Genomic DNA, 17,798 nt, shown 5'->3' on the forward strand with positions numbered 1-17,798 from the left:
GACTGCGGGTTCTGCGTGATGAACAGGATGCTGTCTCTGCCCACCAGGAGCCCACTCACCCCAGGCAACCCTAGGCAGTAGGGTGGACGACCACAGAACTCCCACAGCTGCTGCCCTGTCAGCCAGCACAGGCTGGTGAGGGTGGGGGTCTGTCCAGGCCCAGCCTCTGTGGGGCCTGGTGACCGCTGGGCGGTCCGAGCTCCAACTCCTCAGTCCCACACTGTCCTTCCCGGCAGGCAGTGGGGTGGTGGGAAGCCCGAATCGCTTCCCTCCTGCCTGACATGGAAGACACACCTCACAATCTGCCTTTTCTTCTCCTACTCTAAGCACTTGCTGCTTGAAACCAGGGCAGTGGCTACTGTAAGGCACAGAGGAGCACTGAGCCCCCCGCGGAGGTCAGCCTGGGAAGGTTTGGACCCAGGAAATCCACCCTGGCGGCGTGCCACCCCTCCCTACCATCCCACTCGTGTGTTCCTCCACCCGGAGCAGGCAGCAGCCACAACAATGTGGGCATCTGCTTCCCGTCACTTGCCCAGCACCCATACTAGGTGTGAGGGGAACAGGGGGCCCTCTGGCCACACCAGGAAGGAATACCTACCCTGAGGTGATGCTATCTCACAGGGTGTCCCCAGACTTCAGGAGAGCTGAGTGACCCTGAGGAGGAGCCACAGGGCCTCAGGGTCTGGCTATATGAAAGCAGAGTATCCCAGAAAGCACTAGCCATCACAGATTCCCCACCTGATGCTGGGTGTACCTTGGAAGGGTGACAGGGCAGGGTTACCACATCCAAATACAAACAAGGAAACTGAAGCTTACACGTGCTATGAGACCTGCTCACCAGGTAGCTGAACATTCAACCCCATGTCCTGACTGTATCTCGGACTCTCCACAGTACTGTTGGAAGAGAACTTGGAGGTTGCTTTGCAGACACTTGCATTTTATAAATGATGAACTGAACTGAGGTCAGAGGGGGAGAGAACACACAGCACCAGAGACAAAGCCTAGTCTCAGGAACCTGGCCCTGGGCCCCTGTCTGGAGAAAGGTGGTTTAGTTGAGAGGATCTGACACCCTCTTCTTTATACTGTCCCTGATCTATCCCACTTTTCAGCAGTGGCTGTGAACTCTAGGCAGTGGCTGTGAACTCAGCGTCATCAGGGATAGGCAGGTAAGTCATCTCTGTGTCGTCTTGTTTATAGCTTTGCTGAGGTATAATTAGCAAATATATGTATTTGTCAATATATGAATTGTCTAGTGAATTCCAAGTAAATTATGTAGCATTATTAGCAACGGTCACCATGCCATACATCAGATCCTGAGAATTTGTCATCTTACAACTGAAAGTGGGTGCCCTTTGACTGCAGTTCCCCAGTCTTGGTGCCGGCAAGATAGTTCAGTGGACTAAAGTGACTGCTTAGGCAAGCACAGGGACCAAGGTTCGATCCCTGGCACCACATGCCTTGCCAGCCCAGAGGCCACACACAGCTCCCCAATCTTCCCCACACCACAGATGCTACCATCCACCTTTCCCCTATTTGCTTCTGTGAGTTCTCCAGTGAGTCCCTGAGGGAGGTGACCTAGGCCCGGAGCTCTAGGGCAAGAAGGCATGAAGACCTTGGTGTTGAATGGGGAAGTGTTTGCCCTACTCTAAAGGCATTCAAATCCAATGTTTTTGCTTTTTAAAATTTTCTTCTTAAATCTTCAATTGAAAATACACCAATATTCTCCGTGAGTGTCATTGTTAAAGCTGGGTGTTAAGTAATAGGGTTATTCATTAATACTGTACTGTGTAAATGTGTACCTATATTTCAAGTTCTATAATAAAGGTATTGTTTTAATTAATGTGCTGTTGAAAAGCTTACTGGCCACCAACTAGCAAACTGCACTCTAGACTTTGCTGAAGATCTCTCAGCTGCATCCCAACTCCGTGTGGATGGCCCGGGGTTAGGGGTGGGGACAGAGGAGGGTGGGGACACACCGGCTGGCAAGGGCTGGGAAGGCAACCTTCACTGTGGCAGATAGCATAAGCCCCTGGGCCTGGGGAGGATGCAGGGCGTGCGCGCACTGCCTGTGCTCCCAGCAGCTGACCGTCCCGGGGCCCACAGCCCTGTCTGCACACCTCTGTATCTGCCCGCCTTGCTTGCCCTCTGCCCTCTCACTGTTCCAGGGGAATCAAGCTGCACCCCATCTGTATAGGAATGTGGGACAGGAGGCCCCCACCTGCTGATTTCCATCAAGGCATCACGGGCAGGGCTGGAGGCACGAGATTGGGACAGAAGATGCAGACTTTCATTTTCTTTCTCCCTGTGCTAACCTAATTACCACTCACTGTAGTCCCTTTCCTAAACACCATCCTCCCAGTTTTTAAAGTGCTTCATAGAGCTGCAAATATACCCCAGTCAGTAGAGCACTTGCCTTAGCACGTGTGGAGTAGTGGGTGAGACTGAGGCAGGAGGATCACAAGTTCAAGTCCAGCCCAGCCTGGGTAACTTAACACCTTGTGAAGACCCTGTATCAAAGTAAGAAATTAAGAAAAAAAAAAAAAAAGCTGGGGATATAGCTCAATATGAAGGCCCATTTCAATTCTTTGGATGACAAAAAAATAAAGAGCTTCACACTTCTGGCATCATTTAATCACCCCACCCTGGGAAATAGATGTTATTCCCCATTCTAGACAGAGCGAAACAGGCTCCTCCTTATCTCTGTCCCAAATCACGTAGCTAATGGGTGTCTGATCCCCCTGTAGTGGGGCTTGGCAGCTCCTCCTGGGTCTAATGACTACGAACTAAGTTTCATTGAAACTTCTCAGTCATTCTCAATGATGGCAGGACACCTCGCTGGGCCGTTACTTAACTACAAGTATGTTGTGATTTTTGAACTGAGGAAGATGATAATGATACCCGACTGGATCTTCTAGGATATCAGTGTGAGTTGAGAAAATTTGGATTGCCCATCAGTCTGTGGAACGATCCCGACTCTCACCTGAGTGTGATGCAGAAAGTAGAAAGATTCCAACGTTGTCCATATGAACTAAAGACAGTAACGTTGGGTCTTGCATCAAATCCGCATTCTGCCTTCACTTGGCTGTGTGACCCAGACTTTCCCCTTTGTGGCCCTCAGACCAGCCCTCTGGCCGAGTTATCTGGCCTGCCAGCTCCCTGCACGGCAGACCTCACCCTCTCAGCAACCTCCAGCAGAAGCTGCCTCAGAAAGGACTGTTACTGCTACAGAAAGTACCTTAGACCCCTAACTAGGCCAGAAACTGAACACCAGCAAGTGACAGTGTCAGAAGTGAGCCACTTACTGGGAGAATTCAGCAGGCCAGTGCTGGACCCAGCCATCCAGCCCAGGCCTGCCCAAGGCTGCTCTGCAAGCCTTTCCTCGGTTAATTTGGCATGTTCTCCAAACACCAGTCAAACAATCTCCCTCCAGAAGCAGCAGCAGCAGAAGGAAACATTATTAAAGAGAGTCCGTTAGTGGGCATGGTGTGTGGATGAAGTCTTCGGAGTTTTGGCTGCCAAATAAAGACGTTATTGTTGTCATTCCTCCTTCCCCAAGCTCCCTCCCTCTCTCTCCCCTCCTCCCTCCCTTCCTTCCCCCCTCCTCTCTTCCTCTCCCTCCCAGCGATCTGCCCCTCCCTCCCCCTAACCTAACCTCCCCACCCCAATAGGATCCAGTGGAAGAAAAAGTCAGGCAACCACACAGGCACACACCACTGGGAGATCAGAACTTCTAGCTGGCCCTCTGCTGCCACAGCTCCACCAAAAGGGTGGGGAGGAAGAGGACTGACCCCGAGCCCAGAGGAGAGGCAGGTGTGCTCAGGTAAGCCAGAGGACGGGAGATTGGGAAGCCTTCTTCCTCCAGCGAGGTTCCTCACACCCTGCCCAACCTCGCTGGTGACCCAGTCTCTATCCTCTCGCTCCTTCCTTCCTCCACCTTTGCTTCCTTTCCAGGAAGCTCAGACGTGCTTTCTCTCATGTTCTCCCCTAGGCCCTCTCCCTCTTCTCTCTCCATCCCTCAGCAGCCCTTCTCACTGCTGAAGTTGAACTTTCTTGGTGTAGATGTCTGTTGTAACATGGGGAACCGTGTCACACACAGAATTTCCACAGATCAGGCATTGCCATAGTAACTGGACACCAGAACCTGCTTCCCTGCACTTTTCATGTATTGTCACACATAACTGAACACATACACGTACACACGCACACTATCCTGTCTCACACCCTCTCATCCCCCCCCCCACCACCACACCAGCTGTGAGAGCGAAGAGAAAGTGTATCTTCCCACTGAGAGGGCAGAGCCAGAAGGAAATCATGTGTGTGGAGTCCAGGCCAGCAGGGAGTAGAGGAACAAGAGCAGGAGCTGAAGGATGTCTTTGATCTTTCCAGCTTAATTGGCTAGGAGGGAGGAAAACAGCGGCTTTTCAACCTGCGCAGTACCTTCTCAGCAGCCTGAATTTCTTAGGTTCTCTGTCCAAGCCACTTGGCTTTTAGGAAGAAAGAAAAGAAATTAACCCAGCTTTCAAGTCCTGCAGGTCCTAATTCCCAGCTCTGGAGCAATTGGTTCTCTCTCTCTCTCTCTCTCTCTCTCTCTCTCTCTCTCTCTCTCTCTCTCTCTCTCTCTGTCTCCTTCCCTCCCTCCCTCCCTGTAGGCAGCCAGAAAAATTTTCTTTGAAAGCATTCTGAAATTAGCCCAACCATTCAAGCTAGCAAGGGGACCTTAGGGTAGAGGGGTCAGGGGGAGGACAGTTATTCTTTAAACCGTCAGAGAGGGGGAAATGAGGGTTTTACACCCTCTCCCCAGCTCATCTCTCTCCAGTAAACAGCAGGCAGGATGTCGCTAGGGGAACATTCCTGGGCATGGAGGGTATGGACATACCCTGAGGGGAAGGGGCAGTGTGGGGAGCTTGGAGCCCAGACCATCACTGCAGACCCATTGAGTGGACACAAGCAGTCACTCTGGGATCCTATGGGCCAGCCAGAGCCAGAGAAGCTGAGCCTGGCCTGGGAGAGGCCTTGCACAGTGTAAACCAGGACCTACAGTGCTCTCTGGACAGCAGCTGTGGGGAGGCTTTGAATGGGAACTCCAGGTGTCCCACCAGGAAGCCTTGGAGAGTGGAGTGAACACCAGAGGGAATAGGGAAGACCCTGCCCTTGTACACAGGCAGCTGTGTCACAGAGGAACTCCAGGCAGTTCCCACCAGGTAGCTCCAAGAGCTCCACCTACTAGCCTGCCTGCACCAGGGCCCTATCTTGACCCTTCTGGGTTCCTGAAGGTCTCTTGGAGTGGGGTTGGGCAATCAGTTCTTTAGCCTCTTCCCTACCCTGCAGAACAGCCCCAGTTACTGGACTTGAGCAAAACTCCACAAGACTGGGTGAACAGAAAAACTGAGTGCAAAAGGTTGGGGGACATCAGGAATCCCAGCAGGACTCTATAGTCAATATAGGAGGATTTGCCTTTGCTGGCCAACTCACCTTGCCTGCTGAGAAGGCTGGGTTAGTGAAATGGACAGAATCAGCCTTTCCTGGGTGCCAGGGTGTCTCCAGCTGGTTGATTCTGAGTTCCCAGTGTGGTCTCTCGCACCTCCGGCCCATCACAAGGAAGCACCCTACCTTAAAGACACTGGGTTGGACTGCCCTCGAGCCAGGATAAAAGGAGAAAGAGACTGAAATACCAACAATTCCTTAACATTCACTGACTGCTTGTGCACATTGGAATTCATTGAACCCTCTAAACAATCCAGTAAAAAGTTATTGGCAGGGGGTCCTAGGTTCAATCCCTGAACCCCCACCCCAGAAAGTTGTAACCCCTTTGATAGAAGGGGAATCAGGCTTGCCTAGTGACACCCAGCTAAACAGTTGCAGGGGTGGTGCCCAGATCTATAACCACCCAAAGCAGGGACAGATTCTTCTTAGCCTTTTTCAAGGGTTACAGGTGGTGATTGGGGAGGAAGGCAGAGAGGAAATGGAGGGCACCAGGCTGTCAGGGGGAAAAGCCTCTTGCTCCCTTTGTCCCCAGCTGTCAGAATGGAAAGTCTTAGGGCCAGGGAGATAGCTCAGTAGAATAAGTGCTTCCCTGGCAGTGCAAGGTTCTGAGTTTAATCTCTGGTACCGCAAAACAAACAAACAAACAAAAACAAAAACTGAAGAATGGAAAGTCTTGGCCAAGAGGACTTCCTTCTGCTTATGTCTTCCTTTTAGTAGACACTGGAGAGATGCATGTTCTCTTTACAATAGCATTACATTTATGCCAAGTGCTTTTTGAGCTGCAGCAGGCAAGGTGCACCTGGCTGGATCCTTGGCTAACCAAGAGGCAGAGGCCCCTGGTGTCCCTGCTTCCCACCATGCTCTGGGCTCCAAGCAAAGAGAAAGTGAGCAGGATGGCTGGCAGAAGTGTGGGCTTAGAAGAGAAAGAGGGAAAGGAAGAGAAAACCGCATCAGGATGTCCACGGACAGGGCTTTGGAGCAGGGAAGCTCTCTGGGCTAGGCCAGGAGGAGGCTCGGGGTGACAACTAGACAGGAAATCTGCAGCTAAAGCATTGCCAGCGCTCAGCATGGAGTAAGCCTGGTGCTAACACTGCCTAGTTCAGCGGGCCCCGCCCAGCGCCAGCGCCAGCCCCAGCCTCTCCACACACAACCGATTACTCTTAAATTGCTCCTAAGGACTTGACAAACCATCTGGTCCTCAGCCCTGTCCTGCCAGCCCTCGGATCTAAGCTTAAATGAATAAGGCAGACAGCCACAGCTGGGAAAAGGACTGCCTCACTTAGAGAATCAGCAACCTCTCCAGAGCAACTGCTCTTTTGTAAACAACTAAACAAGTCCCTGCCATTTGTAGAGATGTTTCACTCTATACCGTGCCTTCAAGTGCATGATCTCATCGGATCCTCACACAGATGGGGAGCCTGCGGCCCAGGGAAGAGAGTCAGAGGCAGGATTCAAGCCCAGATCCACATAGTTGGAACTGAAATTTTCATTTTGAGCTCCATTGGGAAATGTTCTTAAATGTAGAAAACTGTAAGTTAGGCCAAGAGACTACTCTTTCCCTCTATGAAGCAGCAGCTCTCTGAGAGCCACACACAGACCCTAAAGGACTGAGGGAGCTTATGACTGGAAAGAAGCTTCTAGAAAGTTCTGGATAGAGCCATGCTTTGGAGCAATGTGAGAAGAACTATTAGTCTTTTGGAGTCCAGGCACCTCCAGCCTGTCACTGGTGGTAGAGAACTAGGCTATCCCAGAGCACTGCCACAGAGAATGGCAGTGCAGTCAGAACTGCCCTGTGTGGCAGCCAAAGGAGAAGTAAGGGGTGTGGACCCTGAGAAAGCCTGAGGCATGCAAACTGTTTCCTGGTGCACTTTCGTACACAGACGCAACTCTGACTCAGCCTGGAGCTGAGAAGGAGCTGGGCCTGATCCAGATTCCCGGACACTGGATCCCTGCCCCAGGGAGCATATCTTGGGAAACCTCCTACAGGCCCTGGGAGGAGCTTGGCCAGCTCCTGAGGATGGAATGTGAAAGGGTCAAAAGGATGAGTGGGAAGATAGGAAAAGCTCCGGAAGGGTCTGGGTCCACTGTGCCTGAGGAGGGGCAGCTCTGTTGAGCAGAACTTTGAGCAGAACCCAATGCTGTCACCTCTGCCAGAGGAAAATGGGCTGCCCACACCTGACACAGTGAGGGAGCCACCCTGGCCTCACAGAGTAGGCTCAGCACCTTGCATGGGCTCTGGGTGACATGGCAAGCAGGGGAACAAGGACACCTGGGCTAGTGCTCTGCTGGATGCTAAGGTGACATTTCTCATAGCAGGAGCAAGTTCTTGCTTATTTCCAGACTTCTGAGTGATTAGAAGACAAAGATATCCAGAAAGAGAAAAAATTAGGGTCACCAAATAATTGGGGCTTTAAAACATGCTTGCTTTTACAATGTTAATGCTTTAACCAGCCCCTTAATTTATATGCAGTATGACTATGCTAGCTTCAAGTTTTGGTTTTTTTTTTTTAAGAGATAAGTATCAAAAAAAGGGGGGGCGGGGAGATGGCTCAGTAGGATAAGCGCTTGACTGGCAAATGCAAGGATCTGAGTTCAATCCCCAGTTCCGCCAAAAAAAAAAAAAAAAAGACAGAGAGATAAGTATTGCTATGTAACCCAGGCTTGCCTTGAATTCAGCCTCTTGAGTAGCTGGCATTACAGGCGCAGAGCAATTACAGGCCTTATAAAACATTAATTCATAATTCACTGATTATAAACGATATGAAGTCCATTAACAAGGTTCAAATTTAAGTTCTATAATCTTTTCAGTGCCTTCGGTGTATCCAGAGACTGTTAAGTTCTCCAAGCAGGTAAAGCCAGGGACCTAGCAAGATCCTTTGATGAAGACACAGAAAAAATGGCCTGTGAGACCCCTGTGGAAGGGCCTGCCTAGGAAAAGACCCTCCAGGGAAGAATAGGAGCATCTGGGGCAGTAAAGCACTCTGGTCCTCCGACCCTCCGTCCTTCCCTTCCTCCCTCTTCCTTCCCCAGCTGTGTACCACACAGAGCAAACATAAGGGACCCAAGGGCACGCACACAGGAGTCACACGAGTGTGAGTTTGCTTGTGTGTATGGGATGGGGAGGAGCGTAAAGTATATGTGCAAGAGTGTGCAGACCAAGGCCAAGACCGTATGTGTGTGTGTGTGTGTATGTGTGTGTGTGTGTGTGTGTGTACATGTGTGTAGGGGAGAGCTGTGCTGGGACATTCCCTACTTGTTTTGGGTGAGCACTGCCCTCTTTCCTGCGCTTTGTCCCATGCAGCTCCTCCTAAGCATTTCGGCCCAGGACTCAACAGCTCATCTGGGCTTCTACCCTCATTTGAGTAGCAACAGGAGCCAGCAGCAAAGGAACACCAAGGGAGGAAGGGAAGGACGTGCTCAGAGACAGCAGGAAAGGCAGGAGGCCTATATAACCCCACTCTGTCCTAGAGAACCCTAAGAATCCTGCATCTCCAACATCCCTGAAGTGCAGCACAGAGGTGCAATCCCCCACAATTGTAGGAAGGGCGCAAAGACAGCCAGTTGAGGCAGTGCAGAAAGGGGGATAATGGCTGGGAATGGTAGCTCCAAGGAGAGGACAGTACTGATACCCCATCCCTGGACTCTCCTGAACCCAGGCCCACGGAAGAAGCCTACGGAAGCTGCCACTCTGCATCTGCAGCCCCGAGTCTGTGGCTATTTCTCCCCTTTTGATTCAACTTCAGTCACAGGAACCTATTGAGGACACATCAGGGCAAATTGGAAGGACAACCCCAAAAGATCCCTCAGCTCCCTAGTCCAGCATCAGCCAGGCTGCCAGGAGGTTCTTCTCAAAACCTGTCTTTAGTAGCACTGACAGCAAAGGGTATGGGGAGCAGGAATAACAGGTCACAAGAAAAAAATGTGTTTTTTCACATCTTCTTAATCCTTTCCTGTGTATTTTCCCAGGAGCCTCCATGTCTGGGGAGAAATGCTTGGCTTGGCCGTGGCTGGCAGAGACCAACCTTCTCTGAGCCAAGCGCAGGGGGCAAGGGGACCCAGAACCTAGGCAAGTGGGGGTGGATGGGGATGTCTGAGCACCCTATTTCTACAGAAGCTCTATTCTGGAAGGCATGAGACCTGGCTTTCTGGTGGCTGTGAAATGGCTTCTCAGCCTTGGCAATCCACTTCTTCCCTCTCCGTCTCAGTTTTTGTAAACAACGGGGTCTGGATTTGCTGCGTGAATTTCAAACCATTTTTAGCAATGAAACTTTATCTGGTTCCCCCAAATGAATGCATTGGCTAAACCTCAATATATATATATTCCAGACCTAAAATAATTAGAGCTGCACAAGTCTGCACAGGAGTAGACTGGGGGTATCCCAGGGCCACTTCCTTTACCTCCCTCTCTGAGGAAACCCCATAAAAATGAAGGTACCACTCAGAAACTACATCATGCGTCTAAGTCCCTGCCAGATGTAATGCCCCAGAACCCTATGAGTGATTGATCCTAACACCCTTCTTATTATAAAGCCTAGGATGATTTTTCTGGCACAAGTCAAGAAAGGGGATGGGCTTCTCCAGCAAGCCTCAGGACTCCTGATTCCCAGACCAGAGAGCCTCTCTACCAGGACTCACACCCATTGTGTGGCTAGCAACCTCAGGCAGGGAACCAGAGCGTAAAGGTCTGTCCCCCCTCCTTCCCCAGGGCAGCTCAGAAGCTCTGCCCACCTCCCCTGGGGCTGGTCCTGGATGACTGGCCATGGGGAGACCTGCCATCTGCTCCCAATGTCCAGCAGGCTAACGACTGCCCCCATATCTCCTCCTACAGGAGCATCACCTGGATCATGAGGTCATTCTTTCGCTGGCTCCTCCCACTTCTCATCTTGGCCTCTATGGCCCAAGGCCAGTCAACAAGAAGACCAAGACCTGGGCCCGGGCGTAGGCCCCGGCCCAGGCCCAGACCCGTACCCACAGCCAGCTTTCCTCAGCCCCATGAGCCAGCAGAGCCCACAGACCTGCCTCCTCCGCTCCCTCCCGGCCCTCCATCAGTCTTCCCCGACTGTCCCCGGGAATGCTACTGCCCCCCTGATTTCCCATCGGCCCTCTACTGTGATAGCCGCAACCTGCGCACTGTCCCTGTCATCCCGCCCCGTATCCATTACCTCTATCTCCAGAACAACTTCATCTCCGAGTTGCCAGTGGAGTCCTTCAAAAATGCCACAGGCCTGAGGTGGGTCAACCTGGACAACAACCGCATCCGCAAGGTGGACCAGAGGGTGCTAGAGAAGCTCCCGGGCCTAGTGTTCCTCTACATGGATAAAAATCAGCTGGAGGAGGTGCCCTCAGCCCTGCCCCCGAGCCTGGAGCAGCTCAGGCTGAGCCAGAACCTCATCTCCAGGATCCCGCCTGGAGTCTTCAGCAAGCTGGAGAAACTGCTTCTCCTTGATCTTCAGCACAACAAGCTGAGCGACGGCGTCTTCAAGACGGACACCTTCCAGGGCCTCAAGAACCTCATGCAGCTTAACCTGGCCCACAACATCCTGAGAAAAATGCCACCCAAGGTGCCCCCAGCCCTTCACCAACTCTACCTGGACAGCAACAAGATTGAGAACATCCCCAACGGATACTTCAAGGGTTTCCCCAACCTGGCCTTCATTCGGCTGAACTACAACAGGCTCTCCGACCGAGGGGTCCCCAAGAACTCCTTCAACATCTCCAACCTGCTGGTGCTCCACCTGTCTCACAACAAGATCAGCAAAGTGCCCACCATCAGCAACAGGCTGGAACATCTGTACCTCAACAACAACAGCATCGAGAGTGAGTGGGGGGTCTTGGGGAGGGGGTGGATGCTCTGCGCTCATCCTCTTTTTCAGAAGCCTTAGGGTTGGAGGGTCCCAAAAGCATCCACTGCAGTAGAGTGCCTGCTCCAAGTGCGCAAGGCCCTGGGTTTGATCCTTAGCACATTTTGTTTCTTAAGTACGCACCTTGGCTCTGGACTTCAAATCTGGGTCCCACCACCTCTGTCTATCTCTGTGTGACCTTGAAAACGTAGCCTTCCTCCCCGGGAGTTCCCTCATCTGTAAGACAAGAGTGGCAATAATCCCTCCTGGCACAAAGTAGACAGGCGAGCGAGGACTCACTAGTTTCATATGGATGAAGCCTGCAAAACACCATGCTGGGAGGCCAGTAGTTCTCTTCCTCTGTCCCTTCTCATCAATGCCAGCGCCTTCAGCCCCTGGATCCACACACTGGGTAGACACAGGGTACACTCCAGCGCCCTCTGCTAAAGGCAAAACAGACACTGAAGGCTCACCCTGCCATGTCCTGCGCCTACCTGTCTCGAGAGCTGACGGCTGTGGAAGGGAACGTCTTCCCAAAGCTGAGCAGCAGTTTCAAAGCATCTGTGAAAGGGACCCCAAGAGACACCATACCAGATACTTGGTGTACCTAGCTGGTAAAAATGGGGCAGCTGGGAAAAACTGTGCTTGCTGAGCCTCTCGGGAAGGCTTGTGATATTAGACAGAACAGTTAAGAGAGGGTTTGCCTGGGCTACAGCGACAGAGTCCCAGGTTTGGAGTGTCAGTTGTTGCCCACAACAGGAGTTCTCCATTTTGCTGAGAGTCTCCATCTTACTTCAATCAGAAATGTCAGTTCTGAGCAGAGCACCAGCAGAAAGGCTCAGAAACAAAAGCAAGAGTAGTATCTGGTCCTTGAACAAAGCAGGGTCCATTCACACAAGCAGTGCAGCAGTGAAGGATGAAGGGGGCCAAGGGGGAGAAAAGGGCCTTGCAAATGAGGTTAAGGATCCCTGGTTTCCAGTCTAAAGAATGAGTTTGCTGAAATTTCTACCATCTAGAAACAAAGGAGCAGAACAGGCTGGTTCTCTTATCTGGGATAATTACAAGAAGTGGGGAAAGATTATTTTCTTTTAAATCTTGCAAGAAACAAATTCAAGAAAATACAAAAGCTATCTAATTTTACCCTGCAGGGAGCTATTAAAATGGAACACATTACCCCCAGGAAGCAGTGTGGGCTGAAGATACAGACAAAAAGGATACCTCAGTTAATCGATGGCTGGTATATCTACCAGATTGTGCAAAAAACAGGCTGCTGAAGGCTCTCTCAGCCTTTTGAGGTTGCACTCAGAAAAGTCGCACCCCACTGCCTGTACCCACCCCGACTCCCACAGCCTGACGCCACATCACCAACGGGATGGATGGGCTGAGGGGCCCCACGTCAGTGTGACAGTGATGCTCACTGTGCCACCCGTCCTGTTCTGTAGGGTTTGCAAACTGCCTTCATCACCAACGTTCTCTCCCTGATGTGTAGGGTGGGCAGGCTTCAATTTCACAAGTTAGGGAACAAGCATCAGGGTGGTAAGGCCCAAAGCCACAAAGTTCCCGTGGAAAATTCCACCTGGGTCAGGGCTCTTCTGCTGCCCCAGCAAGGAAGAAAAACAGGAGAGGAAGAAGAACGACAAGGGCGACTCCTCCTCATCTCCCTTCCCTCCTCTGCCTCCATGGATGATAAGGCCTAGAAAGAATTTTTTTTTATTTTTTATTTTATTTTGTGCTGTACCGGGGATTGAACTCAGGACCTTGTGCTTGCCAGGCAAGTGCTTATTCTACTGAGCTATCTCCCTGGCCCTTTCAATTTTAAAATGTGAATACAATTTAACAGAGGTAAACTCTAAATAGAAGACAATATAACTGATGTCTAATGGGAGGTGAAGGAAAAATGGAATCCCAGGTCATTTTAGGATCAATAAGCTTGTCATCACCCTATCTTCTCTCTGCTTCCTGTCTTCTCTATGTCAGTTCATGTGACCATCTTCCATCCTTCATGCAAAACATCTGACCTGAGGGAAAACTCCAGAGTGATTCTCACAGCCACCTGCTGGCTTCGAATCCCACTGCTCTGCTGCTTCTCCACACTTTGCTGGATTCATCTTTCTATACTATAAATTTGATTGTGGGGCTCTAACCCAGACTCAACATTGTAGGATGCCACTGTTCAGAAACCCTGCGGGCCTGCCCACTAGCTCAGTCGTTTAAGTGCCTGCTTCAACAGATACCCTAATATGTGGTTCTCCAGAGTGAACTGCAGTAACAGTTATTGATCATTTCTAACTTAAGTTACTTTACAAATGAAGAAACTAAGGCTGGAGGCTAGAGCAACTCGTCAATGGCCACACATGTTCAAAGTCATCCAGTTCCAGAGAGAACTCTAGAGTCTTCAGTCTTGGTTGTCCTTCCCCTCCCTTCCCTCCTCTTCTCCTCCCCCGCACCCTGCCACTGACTTTCTTCTTCCCTTGCAGAAATCAATGGGACACAGATTTGTCCCGGCAACCTGCTGGCCTTCCAGGACTTTTCCTCAGATCTGGAGAACGTGCCACACTTGCGCTACCTGAGGCTGGACGGGAACTACCTGAAGCCCCCCATCCCGCTGGACCTCATGATGTGCTTCCGCCTGCTGCAGTCTGTGATCATCTAGGCCCTGCCCTGGCTGGGCCGCTCTGACTGCACTTGAAGGCCGGTGGCCCAGGTGCCTGGCCCACCATCTCTCTCTCTCTCTCTCTCCTTTTATTCCTCCTAAGCCTCTCTTATCTCCCCTTTCCGAGGACAGAAAAGGCCATGTGCTCTGCTGCAGCCCTGGAGCAAGATTTCTCAGGGCTTAATTAGGCCCCACCCAGTTCAAAGGCACCCCCTGCACGCATGCCCAAGCACCTGGCCTTCTGTGGCATCCCTCTGCTACAGAAACACAGATGACTAAGGACTTCACATCCTTCTCTCCTCTTCCACGTACCACTCCTGGGAAGGCTGGGCCATGCACTGACATCTGATCTTGATTCTGGCCAAGCATGAAGCAGAAGATGGTTCAGGGAAGCTCACAGCGCCCTTCTGAAAGGCCCTCTGGAGAGGCCCCAGTCCTAAGCAGCTCTGCCTTAAAGAGGCTGAGACCCCAGGTCTCCTCAACCAAGAATCCCTTCTTCCCAAATGGTTGCTCTGTCACCCTGCTTCCAGGCACTGCACTGCTGTCTGCCAGCTGCATTCTGCAGGAAGGAAGTGCAAGAGGTGGGGCACAGTCTGGAAAGCCCTGCATCTGGCCACCTCTGCACAGGGAAGAGTTCGAAGCCCTTCCTCGTCCTTTTCCAGGGAAAACATGGCACACATCCTCCTGGCTGGGCCTCAGAGAGGAACAGCCACTGTAGAGAAGAGCCACTCAAGGAGCTAGGAATTAGCTGGAAGGAGAGAGTGGGTGGAGGGGGGTAGAGTCCCAAAATGGGCCCATACTATGGGTGTGGATGAGGCAGCAGAGCCCCTCCCTCAACTCAACAGGAGGCCTGAGGCCCTGGGGAACACAGTGTTCACAGTGGAAGGTCAGGAGGCCCAGCCCCACCCAACCATCTGTTTTCTGTTAGTGTAGATGGCCCAGTCATTTCCACCAATAACAATTCCCCACCCCCACGGGGGTGGTCTTAGAGACAGGGGTGGAGCACCTGGAAATCTCCCAGAAGTCTCTTCTGCTTGAAAATTGCCCTATCTCCAAGTCAGACACATCAGTGACACCTGGTGGTTGCTCAAAGTCACAACTGATCCAGTCTTCTCACCTTGCCTTTGGGGTGATGTTCCAAGGCCAAGAAGCTAGTGTGGGGACTCAGCTTGGAAGAGCTATGGGTGATAGGTATGACACTGCCCTCCTCTAGAGTACAAAGGGTCAAAAGCCCACAGCGAGTGAGCACAACTGGGGAGCTTGCGGGAGCCTAGACGCAGACACAGCTTAAACTTGACCTTGGCAGGTCCCTTCTACTGTGAGCTCCCACATATGTAAGCCCAGACTGAGGTGGCTCCTCTGAGGTGACCCCAGCACTGTGGTTCAAGTATGCCGACCTTCTCTAAAGCATACCCTGATGCAAAACAAGTCCTCACAGTCATCCCTCCCCTGCAGTAACTTATGGATGGTCTCCCCCCAGAGACACTTCTCTGACCTTCTCACCTGGCCCTGGTTAGCAGCTCGGCAGGTCTCCAAGTGGAACCCTCCTGTCACCCTTACCTTCTTCTTGGGGGTGCTGCCCCTCCACAGTCCCCTGGTGTATGTGTTGGTGCAGAATACTGGAAGAAGTTTCTAGAAATGAGTAAGACACAGTACCTCCCCTCAAGTTAGGATGTGAGATGTTCCAGAAGCTCTTAAGAAATTGGATTAAACTGGGCCCTCAACGTCAAGAAATTCCTATCACACGCTTGCTCAACTTTCTCTCCTGCTAAATATAGAGCTGTGCCCACTTCACCACAGCCTCCGGCCGCTGTTGCTGGTTTCTCCAAGGCTCCTGCTTAAAGTCAGTGCATTAGTGTGGCTGTAAGCAACCTGGTGCTATGCCTGGATAAACCCCTTTCTGCTCCTTCTTCACACCTAAAACTTCAATCCTTCTGACACGGCCCTTGGGCACACCCAGCCCCTGTGGCTCTCCAGGGGGTCTGGTCCTGCAAACCTAAACACTTTGTTTCAACAGCCACGTGGTCACCATTATCCCATTGCTGCATCCAGAATAAACCTGCTTGCTGCACTGCTCCCTGCAGCTGTAAGTCGTTGGGGTGTGAGCCAAAGTGGCTTTCCAGGTACCTCCACCCCTACACACATGCACACATGTACACACACACACACACACACACACACACACACACACACAGAGCGCTGATTTCTTTTGGGTTTTAGAAAGCCCTTCTGTCTGACACAAGTTCATTCCATCAGTGCTACTGGCATCTGCATATTCCGGTCAGTGCTTCGGGCATGTACAGGTTCAGGTGTGCAAGCAGGTGTGAACATGTACTCCGTACATGAACCTATTCTCTTGCAGACCATGTTAACTTTCCCATTTCAACATGCTTCACAGCAGAGGAAATAAAGTAATATGAAAATAACTCTCTTGAACTTGACAGTGTGAATAGGCCAGCAGTAATACCTTAAAGTCATCTTAACACCCAGCCCTGCCCACTTCACCTCTTTTTTTTTTTTAATTTATGTATTTGGTACAAGGTCTCACTATACACCTTGGACTCGCAGTGATCCTCCTGTTTTCAGCCTCCCCAACACTGGGATTAGAGGCATGTGCCACCACTTCCGGACTTGGTGGCCAGCTCAGCACTGGGAGGGACAGGTGCAGCTTGTGACACCAGGGATCAAATCCTGGTCCTTGTGCTTGCCAGGCAGGTGCTTAGACCCCTGAGCTATCTCCCCAGCCCATCCTCACCTCTTATTTGTACTGGCAAGGACAGTGAAGAAAAGATTTTATTCCTAAGAAACTTCTAAGAAAGTTATCCCAAAACCTTTTCTTGGAAAAATTTCTCCAAAATTCATAACCCTCATGAAAAATTGTTCTTTTGAAGTCAGGCCAGAATCTAGTAGTTACATTTGAAGTCCCCAAGCCCCAGGTTCTTTCGCCCCACTGATATTAATTGTCAAGGTTCTCCCAGCTCTCAGTACCAAGGTGAGTGGGAAAAGACCCAGAACAGTCACCTTCGCTGACCTAGTCCAGCTCAGATGCATTAGGAGGACGTGGAGTGCACACAACCCCGGGAGAGAACAAAGAGTCATTCACGTGGAGTGGTCTACAGGTCACACGGAAGATCAGAAAAGACAAGAACAGGGCACCCGGGCTCTCCCCTCTCTCAGAGCAGCGACGCCACCCTTGGGCCTACACCACCACCCTTGGGCCTGCACCATCTTCTGCAGGATGTAAACTGCCCAGCGAGGCCCTTACCCCACCCACCCTGCCTGCTAAACACCTGCCCGGGTTCAATCTAGCAATGGCTCGGTGATCACTGACCGCATGCCAGGCTCCCGTCGGCACTACAAGGATGGCAGCATGCGCCCCACATCCTTGAGGAACTCGTGACTTCACAGAGGGGGGGAAATCTGCAAATTTGTATTTCTGTTTTAAGTGTTCACAATCATGCTGTGTTGTACAAACAGCATAGAGGAAGGGGCCTTTGCCACCGTCTGAGGGTCAACTGGAAAGGCTCCTGTCATTTTTGTTGGTTCCTAGGAATGAACCTAATCCTTTCTGACTGGATAAGAGAAAAATCCCATGACCAGGAGGGAAAAAAGGAGAAGCCAAAAGAGAGGAATGCTGGGGTCTGCCCTGTGGGGAGTCTGTCTTAGAAAAAGGGCTGCCTTCCCATCCTGGAGTTATGTAGCTACCAGCCCTCAGCAGGGAAGATACACTGCTGTCCAAAAAACAGGAGGGTTCCCAGAATTTCCATAGCTGGGGCAGAATAGGGTCGGCTGGCTGGGCTTCTACCCACACCAGCTGCCAC

At 51.4% G+C, this 17,798-nt stretch overlaps 1 protein-coding gene across 1 annotated transcript; it reads left to right on the plus strand.

The window, feature by feature from the left end:
- Positions 1 to 3,665: 3,665 nt before the first annotated feature.
- On the plus strand, positions 3,666 to 16,397 carry Prelp (proline and arginine rich end leucine rich repeat protein). The gene is made up of 3 exons (XM_004625378.2): positions 3,666 to 3,820; positions 10,313 to 11,301; positions 13,802 to 16,397. The coding sequence occupies exons 2-3, from the start codon at positions 10,329 to 10,331 to the stop codon at positions 13,975 to 13,977; spliced, it is 1,149 nt and encodes a 382-aa protein (XP_004625435.1). The 5' UTR covers positions 3,666 to 3,820; positions 10,313 to 10,328; the 3' UTR covers positions 13,978 to 16,397.
- Positions 16,398 to 17,798: the final 1,401 nt, after the last annotated feature.

The sequence above is a fragment of the Octodon degus genome, unplaced genomic scaffold, assembly GCF_000260255.1.
Source record: "Octodon degus isolate 3935 unplaced genomic scaffold, OctDeg1.0 scaffold00009, whole genome shotgun sequence".
Lineage (NCBI taxonomy): Eukaryota > Metazoa > Chordata > Mammalia > Rodentia > Octodontidae > Octodon > Octodon degus.

Coding starts and splice junctions, on each gene's coding strand:
- Prelp (XM_004625378.2), top strand. CDS start 10,329: ATGAGGTCATTCTTTCGCTGGCTCCTCCCACTTCTCATCTTGGCCTCT. Junction 11,302..13,801: donor CAACAACAACAGCATCGAGA/GTGAGTGGGGGG, acceptor CTTCCCTTGCAG/AAATCAATGGGACACAGATT.